The sequence below is a fragment of the Poecilia mexicana genome, unplaced genomic scaffold (genome assembly GCF_051168715.1).
Source record: "Poecilia mexicana isolate PSO_F unplaced genomic scaffold, ASM5116871v1 scaffold_22, whole genome shotgun sequence".
In the NCBI taxonomy this organism is placed as follows: domain Eukaryota; kingdom Metazoa; phylum Chordata; class Actinopteri; order Cyprinodontiformes; family Poeciliidae; genus Poecilia; species Poecilia mexicana.
This window is the reverse complement of record NW_028263391.1, coordinates 20557797-20576131: the sequence shown is the minus strand read 5'-3', so window position 1 is coordinate 20576131 and position 18335 is coordinate 20557797. Positions and strand designations below refer to the sequence as shown.

The following is an 18335-nucleotide window of genomic DNA, read 5'->3' as shown; positions in this document are numbered from 1 at the left end:
CATACTCTTAATTTAGAAGTAGGAAAAATGAAATGATAGTAAAAGTTTATTCCACTTACCGACTCTGCAAAATGACTTAATGAATTAAAGCAGTTGTTTGGCATCATACCACCATTTTCCCCAGGAAGAATTAAAACAATAAACTATGTGCTTTTAATTAAAGAAAAAAATAAATAAATCTGCACTTAAGGGACTTTTTCTGTATGTTTTAAGACTCAGACATACTAACTTTGTTTGTGAGAGGCCATTTAAATTGTGGCACATCTGAGCTTCCATACCCACAGGTAGAACAGCATTATTTCATGTATCCCTGAGTTCATATTTACTGTTTTCAGTTCAGGCTGCTTGCCTCATGTGAAAATAACAGGTGAATTTGTGATGATCTCACTGTATTTATTGCACAACACCACTTTACAGACTGGGAATGTAAATACAGTTTACTGTAGAGAAGTTCTCATCCCAGTTATTTACGTTTGGAACTAAATGAGTAAGTAATTACTGAAGCTACACCTGATACTTCTGCTACTACAACATGTGATTGTTGAGTTCAGTTTACTTGTTTTTCATCGTGATTCCACCACTTTGACATGTGAATGAACAGTCATGATGAATGTTTGGATCACACTTAAGGTCAAGGACCAGGACACCATAACATTTGTTCTATCTCACTCGCCTTATCACTGAGAAACTGCAAAAACAATAAAGATTTATAATGCTCAGGGTCAGATATGAGTCTGTGAAAGTGTTTTTATCTTAAATGGAAACCAAATCATAAATGAAGACAAGAAATGACTGAACAATGATGATTATAATAAAACAGGAGTACAGATATGAAGAAAACAGTTTCCACAGAAGTTAAACTGAATGCTAAAACTAAATGTTAGGAATCAAATCACATTTTATACACAAAATCCACTTTATATCTTTATTTTATTTATTTATTTTTTGCGGAAACAAGAATTACTGAGATTATTATTTTTGTTTGGTCATCAATTTGAAAATGTTTTGTTGATTTATATATTTTTTTGTTGTTCTTTAATAAAGTTACGAACGTTTTAACCCAGCCAGAGGAGGACGTCCTGGTCTCAGCGTCCTGGCAGCGTTCAGTTTGTCATCTAATACCGAGATCGACTCAAAACCTTCCACAATCGACGTATTGCAGCCCTGCTCTAACAAAGAACAGTTCAGAAACAATGTGAAATTGGAAAAAAGCTATTTATTAACTGATTAAGTCGTGTTTTAGATTGTTCTTGAAAAACTAATCAGTCACAGCTGATTAGTGGGTGAACTCACGGCTGCACAGTGAACCCACTGATATTTTACAGCAGACACCCAATCCCCTCTCTTGCAGGTACTGCGTACCCCCGCTAAATCTTTTAGGGGTACGCCGTACCTGACTGTACCCCCTTACTTTCACCCCTGCTGGTTGGTAATTAAGAGTGGCTGTTCATTAGGGAAAAATCTGTTTTCTTCATTTGAATTTTTCCATTATCATTGACTTAAGCAAGCTGCTATCTATGGCTGAAAAGTTACTTCTAAGTTAGTTTTATCTTATTTAAAGTGTACTAAAATATTTGCACTAGAATCTAAACCAAAACTACTTGGTAAAATTTTGTGTTTTTGCAACGTTTCCACTTTTCTGAGGACGTGCAACAGCATGTATAACAACAGAGGTTTAAATTTAATTCCCTCCAATGATGCAGGTTAAAACATCAGCTTTTACTTCTTTTATGTATTCCTGTAACCTGCACTGCAAGAACACCAAATATTACCAAGTATTTTTGGTCTAGTTTCTAGTGGAAACATCTTAGTACACTTGAAATAAGACTAACTTATAAGTAACTTTTCAGCAAGATATAGGAGCTTGTTTTAAGTCTAATATTTCAGGAGTGAAATAATCTGCCAATGGAACTAGCACTTTTTCATCAATATTCAATAATTATTTACTTAAATCAACCTCCTATAACTTGCTGAAAGGCTACGTATCAGTAAGTTTTGTCTTATTTCAAGCATACTAAGACGAAAACCAGACAAAAACAAGGTACGATTTTGTTATTGCAGTGTAGCAACACGGGATGTTAAAGCCTCACTGCTGATTTACAGGCAGACAGTCGATGTTTAACAAAAAGAGGCGTGCTAACATCATGCAGGACCAAATAAAACTCTCAGTGACTGTGTGAGATTCTCCTTTTACTTCTCCTCCTCCTTCCTCTCTCCTCCCCTCAGCAGCACAGGGACAAGCTTTCACACAGCTAATCTAAACCCAGCAGCAGCTCCTGATTCCAGGAAAAGCTCAAAACTTTTTTACCTCAGAAGTTTGCAGTTTGCAGAGTTAGCATGCCGGACAGCATGTCCATGGAATTTGAGAGAAAGGAGAAGCGGTACTGCATTCGAGGCAAACATGCAGCCATCATCTGTGCAGCAGTGGTGGTTTGCTCCTTGGCTGTTGGTTTAGGGGTTGGACTCTCTAGACCCTCCTCCTCCACTCCAGAATCCACACCAGCCCCGACTGGAGCCCCAACTGGAGCCCCAACTGGAGCCCCGACTGGAGCCCCAACAGAGCCCCCTCCTTCTGACAGGGGGCCCTGTCTGGCTTCGTCAGACTCCAGCGGGGACTGGAAAAACTTCCGTCTGCCCGATTACGTGAAGCCGATCCACTACGACCTGCACCTGGAGCCAAACCTGGTGGATGACACCTACACTGGCACAGTGGACATCCAGGTGGAGGTGAGTAAACCCACCCGCCACCTGTGGCTGCACATCAGGGAGACGTTTGTCAGCGCCAAGCCCAGGCTGAAGGTGCAGGACAGCAACGGGGTGCAGAGGGATGTGGAGGTCAACCGCTGCTTTGAATACAAACCTGAGGAGTATGTGGTGGTGGAGGCCGCGGAGGAGCTGCCGGCCACCGACCCAGGACAGGTTTACGTGCTGAGTCTGGACTTCCAGGGCTTGCTCACTGGATCGGTGGTGGGGTTCTACAGGGTCGTCTACACAGAGGAGGGGGTCACCAAGTAAGAAAAGACTTGTTAAATGAGACTATTGCTAAAATGATTAATCATGATTTATTGTGATTAATTGAATATTGAAATAATCAGATTAATCATTATTAATTGGGTTAATCATGACTAATCACAATTAATTATGCTTAATCAATTATTTAAATAATTGTCAACTAATTTAGTAATCAATTAATTTTCAACTGGATTTTGCAGACTCAAAAAAGGCTCTTTGATTAAATAAATGAAAGCAGCAATTAAAACTAACTTATTAATAACTTTTCAGCAATATATCAGAGCTTGTAGTAAATAATTTCTTAATATTGATTTTAAAAAGTATTAGTTCTATTTATTTCACTTATAACAAGGCAATTTCTCCATATTATAGGAGATATAATCTGCCAGTGGAATTAAAAACGAATATTAATGGCTTATTTACTTCAAGCAAGCTCATATATCTTACTGAAAAGTTACTTGTAAGTTATTTTTATTACATTTCAAGCAAACTAAGATATTAGCAATATAGAAAACTATTTCTTACAGTGGTACTATTTGGTCGTAGAAAGAGAAATGGTACTAGATCAGTTCAGTTAAGTTAATTCAGTTTTATTGATATCTAAATGGGAAACTGGTTTGTAGCAATCATCATATTTGCAGAAAACATCCATAGAAGACATTCTGTTCGTACAACACAACTACAAATATCATGAGAAATAATTGCTCCTATTACTCTCAAATCCTAACATCATAAAACATAATGTCCCATGGGATTGCCCTGATGCATTAAAGTGCATTGTGCTTCCAAGATAACAAGTCTAGTTTCAGTATTAAGATGTTGATAGGAGTTTTTTGTATCTACATCTCTATTATCCTACCAGGAAGATTGCTGCAACTGATCATGAGCCAACAGATGCCCGGAAATCATTCCCCTGCTTTGACGAACCAAACAAGAAAGCCACTTATACAATCTCCATCACTCATGACAAGAACTACGGCGCTCTTTCCAACATGCCACCAGAGGTAGGACTGCAATCAGCCATGTTGGGTGTAAATCAAACTGTTAGGACGTTACTCAAAACCAGGGAGCACTCAAAAAATAACAAAATGTTTCATTAGAAACTGGTGGACTTTAAGTCCACACTGTAACCCCCCCAAATATCTACATTCACACTGCAGCCTTTAGTGATCCGATTTTATGTCAAATTGATATTTTTTTTTATTTGGCGTTATCGTTCACATTTCCAAATATATGCGACTTGTATATGATCTCCAGTGTGAACCGTAAACGACCTGAATTGTCCCGCATACGTCGTAGAGGGCGCAATGACGTCACACACAGAGAGCGTGCTCAGAGTTTTGTCAATCGCCATAAAGAAGAAGCTCAGCGTTTGTGTAAGTAAACATGGATGCTAACGGTGGAGCATAGCTTACGATTTTGAAGTTGTCCGATCGGAGCCAGCACAGTAACAACTTCATCCTCATTATGGGCCGTCATGGTTGTTGATTTTCTATCAGGACGCAGAATAGTGGCATTTGTCGAGTATCAATGACGTTCAGGTCGGATGAATGCAGCGGACGTTAGGTCACATTTGGATCGGATACTTATCGGATATCCAAGTGACCTGGTCGCATTCGAAAAAAATCCGACGTTTGTTGTTCAGACTGCCACGAAAAGATCAAATACAGGTCACATTACGTAAAAGAAAAAAAAAATCTGAATTTGGTGACTTCAGACTGCAGCATGAACGCAGCCTAATTTACTTAAAATATGATAAAATTCTGTCGGTATTTTACAGTTGCATTTCCTCCCGGTTATGATAAATATGTCGACCACTTTAGGATAAACTTGAGTGAATAATCGGTCTCTTTCTGACCACAACTGTCCAATCGAAGCTGGATTACCAATCAAAGATTAATGAATACATTGACTGAAAATAATTTCGTAATGGAAGACGTCACCATTCAACAGCTTCTTTCCAAAGGCTTTTTTAAGTGCATCTTTGCACTTAATTTTCTTCACTTTTCTTTATTCTTTGAGCGGCAAGAAAAGCTAGGAAAAATGACTAATGCATTATTTTTAATGATTTATGATCTGTTCAAATTACCAGCAAGTTTTCCCAAATATTCAAAAGAAAAACTTCTCAATTTTAAGTACTGTCAATACTTTTGTATTTTTGAAAGCATAATTAAATAATAATTTGACAGTTACTTTTGCTTTTACTGGAGTATAACTTGACTAGTTGGATCAATACTTTGACTCAGTACTTGGTTCACCACTGGTAAAAGTTGCTAATTTGGTGATAAAATACTTTGAATATTGAAATTTTGGAAAGAAATGTAAGTATGTTCCTCATGTAACCCTACATCAAGTCCCTTGGTAATTTATTATCTAGCTGTAAAAATGAACAATTGTTTTGTTTTTGCACCAAAATCCCAACTATTGAGCATCTAAAGTTTCTTAATAGTTTAAACAAAACCAAGAAACACAATATGTTTTCATTGAAAAAGTCATAGAAAGCCAGATTTGCTGTGTTTTTTTATGTATTCCCATCAACACAAGCCAACTGTTACAATTGATAATTTTGCTTTGCATTTCCAGGGTTCTCCTGAAGAACTGCCAGGCAATAAGCTAAAAACCACCTTCCAGAAATCCATTCCAATGAGCACCTACTTGGTTTGTTTTGCTGTCCACCAGTTTGGTTTTGTGGAAAGAACGTCTGCCAGTAACATTCCTGTAAGTCTGTTTCAATCAGCGAATTAATCTGAAACAAATATTCAAACAAATTATATATTTTTGGTTGAGTTTTCAGTGATTGTTCTGGTGTTTTCTGCTGCAGTTGAGGATCTACGCCCAGCCCAGCCAGTTAAAAACTGCAGAATACGCAGCGAACGTGACGAAGGTCATCTTTGATCACTTTGAGGAATATTTCAACATGTCGTACTCCATCTCCAAACTGGGTACGCTTCAAAACCAGCTGGAAACAGTCCAGTTCAACACAATAAAACAAGTTCAATACTAGATTAAAATTCAAATCTGATAAGTTTAAAAGTAATTATAATTGATTTGAAATGTAACATTCATAACTCATTCAATATGCAATCCGGTTTAATCCAATTTTATACAGCCCATTTTTTTATTTGATTTTATTTATTTTATTATTTATTCAGTCAGTCAACAAATTATTTATTACCCATATTTCAAAACACTGTGACAATTAATTCAATTTGACTGAAAAGGTACAATGCTTGTACCTCTCCCTATCCTACATATAAAATTAAATTACCCATTCATTATTAATTAAAATATATAAAAATCCCAAAACATACCACTTATAGATAGAGCAGTACACAGAAACATAAAAAGAAAGTTAACAATTCAAAATCCAAAACAAATACAATACAATTTGAAATAATTTCCTCTTTTAACTATAGAATATTTTCTCTATTGTTTTTTTCTTCTTTCATAATAAACTACACTCTCTTAAGTCCATAATTTAATTCCAAATACAACTAAAACCCTATTTTTATCTACATTTTTAGCTGTATGTTTTGTAAATTTACAGACATGTCGTAAATAATATATAAATCATATACAATCTGTGCTATTTTGTTCAAAAACAGCTCCTCAAATTAATTAAATTTCCATCCCACTCAGTCCGGATAATACAGCTAATCACGTTTGTTTTTAACATAATTTATCTTGATTCTAAACGTTAAGATATTAAATCTCCAAACTAGCCTTCATTTCATAATTTAATGCTTCATCATTCACTAAATGTGGTTTACAAATCATTTACTTTTTATCTCCTGACATCAGTTTTATTATGTAATATAATATCACTTCTACATTTCAGCACTAAGTGAAATTATCATGCAGGAATGCAGTAAAACTTATCACGTGCGGTCACTTCAGAGGCTTCTCTGTGCTGTTCTGATCCAGATAAGATAGCCATCCCTGACTTCGGTACCGGTGCCATGGAGAACTGGGGCCTCATCACCTACAGGGAGACCAACCTGCTGTACGATGAGAAAGAGTCGTCCTCCTCCAACAAGCAGCGAGTGGCGAGCGTTATCGCCCACGAACTGGTTCACCAGGTAGAGACAGACGAGAACATACTGGTGGAAAAAGAGACAGGGATCCAGATGCAAATAAATAACAATTTGAGTTTTGAGCTAATTTTACTTCTAGTCAAGTCAAGTCAAGGTTATTTATATAGCAATTATCAAAATCATTTAGCAAATTTACATCAAATACATTGATCAAAGTTCCAGATACTACTAATCAAAATATGGGGTTTTTAGCCTTGATTTAAAGGCACTTATTTAAAGTTTGTTCCAGATTTGTGGTGCCTAGAAGCTGAATGCTGCTTCTCCGTGAAGACCTGGGGGGTCTGGAAGGTTGATGCAACACCAGCAGATCTTTAATGTATTGTGGTGCTAAGCTGTTCAGGGTTTATAAACTAACAGAAGTATCTTAAAGTCTGTTCTCTGAGCTGCAGGGAGCCAGTGTATTTACTTTAGAACTGGTGTTATGTGCTCGATCTTCCTGGTTTTAGTCAGAACGCCAGCAGCAGCGTTCTGGTTCAGCTGCAAGTCTCTGAAATCTTACTGTTGCTGTTATCAATGCAACTAAAGATAGTTTCTCTAGCTCTTGCTGGGAGATTGGTCCTTTAGTCCTGGAAATGCCCTTCAGGCGGTAGAAGGCTAACTTTATAGTTGTCTTTATGTGACTCTGAAGGTTCAGGTCAGATTTGTTTGGTTCAGTCTTTAGAAACTGAACCAAACAGTTCAGTTTCTAACAGAAACTGAAACAGTTTCTAACTGTTCTAACTGTTCAGTTAGAAACTGAAACAGTTTCTAACTGTTCTAACAGAAACAGTTAGAAACTGTTTCAGTTAGAACAGTTTCTAACAGAAACTGTTAGAACAGTTCTGTGAGCTGTGAGCTGTGAGCTGTGCTGTGACAGCAATCTGGATCGAATCCAGATCGCTAATGCTGTGACATTAGTTTTTTAATCCTTGAAACATTCTTCAGGTGATAGAAGTCTGACTTTGTAACTGTCTTTATGTGAATCTGAAGGTTCAGGTCAGAATCCATCACAACATCTAAATTTCTGGCCTGATCTTTAGTTTCTAGACATAATGACTGAAGCTGTGCTTTCACTCTAGGTCGTTCCTCTTTAGGTCCAAAAATAATCATTTTAGTTTTGTTTCTGTTCAGTTGAAGAAAATTTCGGCACATCCTCACATTTATCTATTTAAGCATCTAAGCATCTGTGATTGGATGTGCTCAGAGTAACCTGGTGACATCATAATGTACAGCTGTGTATCATCTGCATAGTTAGCTACTCTTATTTTTTGTTAGAACCTTTACTAACGGGGACATATAGATATCGGATAAGAGGAGTCCCAGGATTGGACCTTGTGGTACCCCACATTTGATTTCTGTCCACTCTAACAAGACGTTGCCTATTTATACAAAGAAATCGCTGTTTTTAGTTAAGATTTGAACTAATTGAGTCCAGAGAGTCCAGTAACTTTAATAATATATCATGGTCAATTGTGTCACTGTGGCACTGAAGTCCAACAGAACCGACAAACAGCAAATTTAAAATGTTATAATCTATTGTGAAAGATGATATTTCAGCTTTTATAAAAGCTATAGCTCTGTGTTGCTTTCAAGCCTCAGTTGATTAGGAGAAGTTACTCTACCACTGCTGCTCCTTTCATCTCCAAATGGAAATCTTCCACTGCAACCAAACCAGAGTCCAAATTTGTCCTGTAAATCATTAAAACTGGTTTTATTTTAAATGTTTATTAGATTGCACTAAGTGAAGTAATTTATCCTCCAGTGGACGAAGATTAGAGGTCTTTCAACTTTTATGAACTGAACCAGATTGTTCCTGTTTATGTATCGTAATAAAGCTGACTCACATGAACTGTGCAGTGAACCTTTAAACCTTCAGAGTGTAAAGATAAGCGATGAACAGACAAACTCGTGGCAAAGCACATTTTTTAGGTGAAAAAATACTTTTCTCAGTACATTATTTACAGAGAAAATGAAAGTTTTTCCAATTTGAAGGATCATTTTTGGAATAAATTAAACTTAAATGTAGTGCTAGCAACAAAAAGCTCTTGATTTTAGGGTCTTTTTTCATGGAGTTTTCCTGTGAATGTGTCGATTCTCTCTGGATACTCCAGCTTCCTCCCGTGTTTCAAAACTGGGAATGAAATACAACTTACGTAATTGTTATTGTAAACTGGAGCTTATTTTTTTATCTAAGATTTATTTAAATACATTTATTAACTTCAGTAATAAAATCAGTAACATAAATGATAAAAAACAGAAAATATGTAAAGTATACATGCAAAATTAAAACATTTATTTAGAATTAAATAATATTGAAATAGTCTTTTCACATCAATCAGTCCTCACAGGATTTTGCAGTTGTTTTTGTGATTCTTTTTGGAATCAAAATCCCAGATTTTGAGCTAATTTAGGAATATTTGCAAGGAATTTTGACATAATCGTGCTTATGCATGATGGTAAATGTGACTTTTTGTTCCTGGCATATCAATCAGGGATGATAACTTGACATCAAGGCAGGAGTATGACAAAAGCAACAATTACATTTTTTGCGGAAAATTTGCAATAATTCACAATTACGCATTAACTCGTGTTCTAGGAGGTTTGACACAGGCTGGAGCTATGAAAGTATGTAACCTTAATCAAAAATATCTTTTTTTACATATTTGCTGAAAGTGTCGTGATAGTATGGTATGAGACAATCTGTGAAAAAAATTGAGCTCCTCTGCCTTCGCCTAGTACTCCCAGTGGTATTTGCTCTGCTAGCTGCTAATCTGCAGCTAGCAGAGCATAGCATGTTTTGAAAGCCAGGCTAGTTAGCATAGCCACAGATAACGGCAGATAAACTGTTTTCCTGTAACAGTAAGTTGTTTCTCCGCCATTAGCGTATCTGTCAGTGAGTTCATGAGGATGATTGACAGCGCTAAGACCCTCCTTCTCGCTCTGATTGGTTGCTTTGGGCAACAGTTTTAGCAAATATGTTAAAAACATGCTGCACTTTTATTTATTTTCTATTCCAATCCCCACCTGCTTGTGGATGTCATGAAATGTTTTTGCCATTCCACCTTGTTTGGATCCTCAAGCCGGTTTTCTCTCTCAGTGGTTTGGTAACATCGTCACCATGGATTGGTGGGACGACCTCTGGCTCAACGAGGGCTTCGCCAGTTTCTTCGAGTACATCGGCGTGGAAGAGGCCGAGCCGACCTGGGGCATGGTGAGCTCTTCCGTTCCCCACAGAGGCGGTAAACTCTGAGGGTGTCAGACTGACGAAGCCTCCTTTCACAGAGAGACATCATGATCATCAGCGACGTGCTTCCTGTCATGGTGGACGACGCCCTCATTTCTTCTCATCCAATCATCGTGGACGTGTCGAGCCCGGCGGAAATCACCTCTGTGTTTGATGCCATCTCCTACAGCAAGGTGAAAACCTTCAGTGACTTTTTAAAACATTATGTTGCATGCACTTTTTCTTTTATTTGTTCATCGGACATTTTGGCAACAATACAGAAGTCTTCATGACATCTGAGTAAGGATTTTGACTGAAAATGCTGCAATATATTAATTAGCATTTCAGTTTCTGAGCACATAAATACAGAAAAATATCAGCTAACCTTGATTTAAACAACCACTAAACTTTATCCCTTACCTGCCTGCTGTGCTCCTTAGTCTTTGTGAAAAGGTTTGTTGTCATAACAAACCTTGTCACAGGAGGGTAGGAGGGCTATCCTCCAATGTTTGTCTTTCAGCAAACCTTGGAGGTTTAATAGTCTAATAGTTTTCTAATTAGACTGTTGACCTTTCTTCCAGGGAGCTTCTGTTCTCCGCATGCTGGAGGACTGGATGGGGAGGGATGCATTCAGAGACGGCTGCAGAGTGAGTGGACAATCACAAAGAACATCCAAATAAAAATGTATAACTCAGATTTATCTTACAGTGGAGTCTGCTTCTTCTTTCTTCTGCCTGCAGAAATATTTAAAGGAGTTCTACTTCAAGAACGCAAAAACGGCCAACTTCTGGGCTTCTCTGGCTGAAGTATGTTGAAAAGTGTTTTTTTATGACAGAGTGATAAAATTTATAAACTCTAGCTAAACGATATGATACAATTTCACATTTAGATTTAAGAAAATGTAAGCTTTTTCCCATTTGGTACCAAACACTGTTAAGTTGGACACAATCCTGTAGGGTAGAGGAGTTGAACTCATTTTCATTTTTGGTTGTCAGGATGTATTGATAAAACTCGATACCAAGTAAGGTTGAGGCAGCAGTGTCGTTAAAGTAAGAAACACCGCCACCTGCAGGTGGAAAACATTAAACCAACGTTTTTGACCATTTCTGTGGAAAATTTGCAATACACTTACAATTATGCATTAGTACCAAAAACTGGAAGGAATGTTTGATCTAAAATGGCTTCTGGAGCACAGAGGGCCACATAAAATGATATAGAGCGGGCTGGATTTGGCCCCCAGGCCTTGAGTTTGACACATGTACTGCAGGGAATAGAAACATTGAGGGCCTAAATTGGTGCTGAAGAACTTTCAGAACTTTTACTTTTGTTCTTTTTAAGCTAGTGTTTCACAAAAAGAAAAGTAAAAACATTTTGAAGATTTCACTCAAATGTTGCTCTCTGTGTTTAGGTGAGCAACTTGCCTGTTGCAGAGGTGATGGACACCTGGACCAAACAGATGGGCTATCCGGTAGTAGATGTCACTGTCTCAGAGTCAAACGCCAAACTGACCCAGAAGCGTTTCCTCCTGGACCCGTTGGCCGACCCCAGCAAGCCCAACTCACCTTTCCAGTAGGATCCTCAGAGAGAAGCAGATGAACTGATTCCCCAACTATCATAGTTATTTACCATGATTCTGTCTGGGTTTCAGATACAAGTGGACCATTCCTGTCAAATGGTACTCCGTGAAAAGCAACAAGATAGAGGAGACGATGTTTAACAAGAGCACTGCCGGTAATTCTCCCTTTTAGCTTGAAAATGACAAACTTAAAGTGTTTTGAGGCACAAAAAAACAATCCAGTGTCATTTTTATTATTAAATTAATCCAAACAGATTCTCTAAACACGTGCATAGAAGGAAATTGTCATGGAAAATTTATTTAACCATCTTTAAATACAGAATGCCTTACAGCATCTACTTCAAATGGGACATATTGAGTAAAATTAATATTTTGTAGATTTTTGGGTTTCCATTTGGGTTTCTGCTGCTTCTAAAAGCGCTGAAGAAAACCAGCCAGACATTTTTTGGTAATAAGTTTGTCTTTCTGTGTCTGGAAGATGAGCCTCTTCAAAGCTTATTTGGATTTAAAGTGACAAGAATCCATTCAAGATTAATGAACTTTAAAAACAATGCTTGGACAACTTGCCTCTTGTTGTTAAATCAACTTCATGAACTTTAATTTCTGAGTTAAAACCAATAAAAAAATAGCATTTTCAGGGCAAAAGGTGAACTTTCATTTTCAAGTTGAACCATCTTCAAATGTCTTACAGTGTATAATTCAGATCTGGAGTAACTTAATTTAAGACAAAATGAGACTGAAAGAATATGTAAATAGGATAAATATTTGTTTTAGACGCCTTTATGCTCATAAATCAATCACAGTGATTGTTTTCTTTTTCAGAACTTGCCATCATTGACTATTCGCCCTCAGCAGACGGACTGCTGAAGATAAATAACGACCATATTGGGTTCTACAGAGTCAACCATGAAGACAGCATGTGGACTGTAATCAGTCAGCAGCTCCAGGACAACCACACGGTATTTCTGTTCACAGATCGGATCTTTATGTTTTCAGTTTTACTCGCCCTCTGAGCTCAACTGTTCTGATTTCTTGACCAGACCTTTGATGCAGCCGACCGAACGAGCTTCATCGATGACGTTTTTGCTCTGGCGAGGTAGGAAATGAAGACAGAAGAAAACCCTGTCAACATCACAGATCAAATTAAATATAAATACTGGAAATTTTGTTTCTATTTTAGGGCTGATATTGTCAATTACGGTAACGCCTTCAATCTCACAAAGTACCTGAGAGAAGAGTCGGAGTACATCGTTTGGAGTCGTGTGGCTTCATCCATCGCCTACGTTCGAGACATGTTGTCCAACAACAAAGATCTCTACGAAAAGTTTCAGGTGAGCAGAAAAGAAATTCACAACATCCAGATATTTATCTGGATTCAAACTAAATTTCTAATTTGTTGTTTTTACTATTTTGTGCTTTGATGATTTTAAAACTAAAAGGTTGAATGCAAATGTCGACACTTGGAAATAGTTCGGCTATTTTGCCAGATTCCTCTGGAAAAAGAGACTGTAGATCTCAACAGAGCTTTTTTATTTTCTTGTTACATAAAAATTATTACGCACTATTTTTCTGTTGCAAACCACAAATCTCTCATTCAGTCAGAGTTCATTCCATGTCAGTCGAAGCTTTCAGTTAACAGGCAGGAAAAAAAACAAATTGTAAATGTATCTCCTCTTCAAATGAATAAATAAATAACAATATTAAACATATAAATAATATCAAATAAATAAAGAAGTAAATAAATAGGAAATTCATTAATGTGACTAAGCCAATTTTTTTCTAAGAATTGCTGAAAGTAGAAAAACGTTTAGAATTATATGGAAAAAGTTGTAAATTCTGAGAAATTGTTGTAAAAATTAAGTAAACAACAATCTATAATATTGCAAAAATAAATCCAAATGCAACAATTATGATATTCTTTCGTCCTTAAAATATTTTAACAGTTTAAAAGTTTTTGTTGTTTTTGCCTAATTGTTTTTTATCCTATCAGTGCTGTCTAACTTTTTGCCAAGCAGCCAAAATTATAAATACTGGAAAAAGGCAAATTATGTTTTTAATGGAACTCATTGCTGTGATTGTACATTTTCCAACTTGTTGCAACAAAAGCGACTGGTTTTGTAATTTATTTGTTTTATTATTTTATTTGCTTCCACGTTGTATTTAAGATAAATTTACATTATTCATTTTTCCAGAAACTGTTTCGTGAACTGGTTAAACCAATTGCAACGCGACTCGGGTGGACAGATGAGGGCACACAAACAGAGAGGTACAAAAGTGACACAAAGTGGTTGTTATTTTTACTTAATGGTATTAATAACATACTGTCTGTTTCATGCTGCAGGTTGCTGAGGGAAACTGTCCTCAGCATCGCATGTCAGATGGGAGACGCAGATGCACTGAAAGAAGCATCAGATATTTTTAAACAGTGGATCGACAAAACTCTCAGGTTAGCTTTATTAATCCAGTCCAACCTGCAGAACAACAGGACCATTAATTAAAATCTTAAACTTCATTTCTGACACATCTGTTGTTTAAAAGTGGTATTTTCACTCATGTGGACCTGCAGCAGCGTCCCGGTGAACCTGAGGCTGCTGGTGTACCGCTACGGCATGAAGATGTCGAGGAGTCCGGATCACTGGAACCAGATGTTCCAGAGGTACAAAGACTCGACTCTGGCCCAGGAGAAGGACAAGCTTCTGTATGGACTGGCGTCGGTGGAGGACACAGACCTTCTGAACAAGTAAATAAAAACATATTCTTCATTTTCAAGATGGCGTAAAGGTTAGATCTCCTCAATAAGCAACAGGACAAACAGCAACTCGTAAGAAACAAGGCTTAATGTTGAGGAGGCTCAAAGGTAGAGGAATATGTTCAGTAAGTAAGGCGGGGTTTGTGTACATGTAATATGATAGTACATTTCACATTTTACAGGTTTTGTACTTCCATTTGCTTCTAAAAACAGACCAAGTACTTAAAAAATAGCTGTTTTCTAGAAATACATTCATGATTTTAGGTGTCAGGAAAATGTAACAAATCATCATACACTGCCTCTCACCTCACAACCACAGGGAAGCCCAGAGAGTTACCTAGCAACCCAAGCTGAGCTCCAGCATGTTTGGTCAACTGGTTTTACCACTGTGTGCAATGGCTGCTGGAAAATACGGGTGTTTTGTTGCCGACCACTTGCTGCATTCTTGCTGATTGTGTGGGAAGCTCGACTTCTGCTTTTCAAAGATGTACGGTTGTGTAATTGCACATCTGTTTGCAGCCATTTTCACGTGAGTGTAAAAGTTGAGTTTGGGAGGCGTAGCCAGCATCAGCTCATTTAAATTTAAAGTGATAAGACGCCCTAAAACATCTTACTCTGAAAGGAGCTCAATATAGACTGAACTGACCAGACTGAAATCATTCAAATGATTTTGTATGAAAAATGTCATAAATATGTTTTGTATCGCCCATAGAGAGACGTATCCTAACCTCTTTAAGGGAGCTGGAGTTTTGCTTGGGTTGCTAGGCAACTGGCTTGGTTTTGCTGGGGTTGCTAGGTAACAGGCAGTGCCTGGTGATTTGTTACTTTCTGGAGGTTTTTGAAAGAGCTCATTTTCCAGCCAAAAATGGCGCGTTTTCTTTTTAATTTCTTGGGTTGTTTTTAGAAGCAGTAGAGACCCAAAATATGGGATTAATATTTGGTTATGGGATTATTTGATTATTCCATATAATTCTAAAAATATGGGAAATATGAACATTTTTGGTCTGAAGTGAAGTAAAAACTGTGAAGAATAATGAAGATGAAACTTTCTCCTGTCCAACAGGCTCCTGGAGGCCACCAAAGATGAAACCGTGGTGAGGAGTCAGGATCTGTTCACCGTGGTGCGGTACGTGTCGTACAACCCACTGGGTCAGACTATGGCCTGGGACTGGACCACGTTGAACTGGGACTACCTGGTCAGCAGGTCAGTGGAACTGGGCAACAACAAGCTCAGATTTTTACCCATTTTTATATAATTAACACTTTTCAGCCTCCAAAGCACCAAAGTCTCTAAACTTAGACTAATTTACTTTGAGGCTTTCAGGAAAAATAAAAATATTTTTAAAAAGTGCAGTCACCTGATGTCCAGCTATTTTTGTAGTGTGATAAGCTGTGATAACTTATCAGACTGCAAAGACCGTTTCATCAGGAGAGAGATAAAGTAGGGAGCTTCCTGTAAGCTGTGAAATATTTCCTTCAGGGAACCATTAGGGACGTCAACTAAAATTATAGTTGTTGTTTTTGTCAAAGTCCAGATCCAATTTAAAGGAGCTTCAGTGCATCTGCTTTCTGTTTTATAAATATTCACACCTGAAACTGCTGTTTACGTCCACCAAATGAAAAAAAAAACACATTCATGTTTATTACTAACTGCCTGAAGTTAAATCAGAACACATTTCTCCAGTATTTGCTAAATGCCACATTTAGCAAATACTCTGTCACATTTATTTATTAATGTCTTCTCAGTTTCTTCAGTATTTGATGGTTCGAAGATATTAACAAATAAATACCTGACATTCTTTCTCTGATTACCAGTAAATAGAAATGGTTATTCTAACTGACCTAAAACAAGAGCAATTTGGTCAAATTTAACATCAGAAAAACAGACCTGTGTATGAAAACTTCTGGCTTTACCTGTTAAATCTGTTGCATCAATGCAGTTATAGCAGGAAGTGAAGACAATGCTAGGAAAGGCGTGTTACAGCTGCGCTTCTTACTAATGTCTTTATTTTTCCGAGTGGTTTGGACAGAGATCCGTCGTAGAAACCAAGGGTAACTAAGGATATCTTAAAGGGCCCAACATAATATTGTCCAGCAGAATACCTGCAGCAAAATATCATCTGTATTAATTAATCCAAGTCACAGCTCATAAAATATATGTAAATATTAACATTATTTTAACTTTTTATTGAAAATGTATGTCAGGTTTTCTAGTTTCTGGGATTATTTTCCTTATTTTTTTTGTTACAAATTTCTTAAATTCAGTAACTGTTGCCACCAAAAGGCATAAAAAGTTACTTCTGATAAAGCTTCACACTGTAATGTCACTTAAAGGTGATTCCAATACTGTGTGAGGAATATTTAAACAAAAATTATGCTGGAAACAAATCATAAGTTTGCAAATATTCTGCTTTTTATATGATATGTTTCATCTTGTTCACTGCAAAAATACAAATTCTATTTTATTATTTTCAGTCTAGTTTCTACTGCAAATATCTTTGTACACTTGAAATAAGACAAAGCTAACTTACATAAGATATAGGAGCTTGTTTTAAGTCAATAAATCCTTAATTTTGATAAAAATGTACTAATTTGTTTAGCATTTAGTTACGATTTTACACATGCAGGGTTAAAATAAATATTTTTTTTCTAAATCGTGCAGAACATTTTTATTTTTGATTATTAAAACTAATTTAAAATGTATTTTAGCACAAAAACAGCTTGATTAGTTTTTCTTTGCTGCACACCACAAACTTATTTTTAATGTAGTACTCCTTATGTTGCTGTAGTATATTTATTCATTATCCATTAATATTTACTTTTTTATGCATTATATTTTGTGGCAATGCTTTTTCAGTTTTTCCAACTTCTTTCCTTGGATTTTTTATTTTTATTTTTTAACCTTAATGATTTAATGTTAAGCTCGTCAGATCATTTATTTAATCAAAGTTGTGTTAGAAAATCGTAAACAATCTCCTGTTGGTGATGCTGATGATTCCTCCATCCCGACAGATACACCATCAACGACAGGAACCTCGGCCGGCTGCCCAATCGGATCACAACCTCCTACAACACCAAGCTGCAGTTGTGGCAGGTCAAAGTTCATCCTGTTTTTCTGCTTCTAATCACATTTTAATACATTTATGATGTTGGAGAAATCACTTTAAGCCTAGACTGGTTCCGAATTCATCCCTCCTGACGTTTTGTTTCTTTTTTCTCTCCTTTGTTTGTCGTATTTTTCTCTCTGGACCTTCAGATGGAGAATTTCTTCAAGCTGACTCCGGATGCAGGAGCCGGAGAAATGCCCAGGCAGCAGGCGCTGGAGACGGTGAGGAACAACATCGAGTGGATCGAGAAGAACGAGCCCGAGATCCAAGCGTGGCTAGACAGCAATGTGCCCTAGAACCAGAACCAGAACCAGAACCCAGTCCATTGAAGTTTAGCCCGTCAGTCTGATGAAAATTTACCTCCAGTGAAACAAAGACAACATTTTTGATTCTGCGCTCAGGAAATTGTGAGAATATTCATTCCCTTATTTATAATCATGATTTTAAACCATCCTGTTAGAATGTGAATTTATAATCAGAATCACTTCAGGAACATGGAGCGTAATAAAAATATTTTTATTTATAAAGACTGGAACTTTCTTACTTTACTCTCTGATCTCTGTTTAAATCTCTAAGAAAAGTGAAACATGACACA

The 18335-nt window shown here is 37.0% G+C and overlaps 1 protein-coding gene across 1 annotated transcript; it reads left to right on the top strand.

Moving 5' to 3' along the window:
- Nucleotides 1-2213: 2213 nt before the first annotated feature.
- enpep (glutamyl aminopeptidase) lies at nt 2214-18267 on the top strand. The gene is made up of 20 exons (XM_014993467.2): nt 2214-3011; nt 3875-4016; nt 5596-5730; nt 5834-5954; nt 6937-7091; nt 10183-10296; nt 10368-10502; nt 10890-10955; nt 11049-11114; nt 11717-11877; nt 11957-12039; nt 12707-12843; nt 12925-12980; nt 13065-13215; nt 14077-14150; nt 14226-14330; nt 14451-14624; nt 15697-15837; nt 17646-17727; nt 17890-18267. The coding sequence occupies exons 1-20, from the start codon at nt 2338-2340 to the stop codon at nt 18034-18036; spliced, it is 2919 nt and encodes a 972-aa protein (XP_014848953.2). The 5' UTR covers nt 2214-2337; the 3' UTR covers nt 18037-18267.
- The last annotated feature ends 68 nt before the right edge of the window (nt 18268-18335 follow it).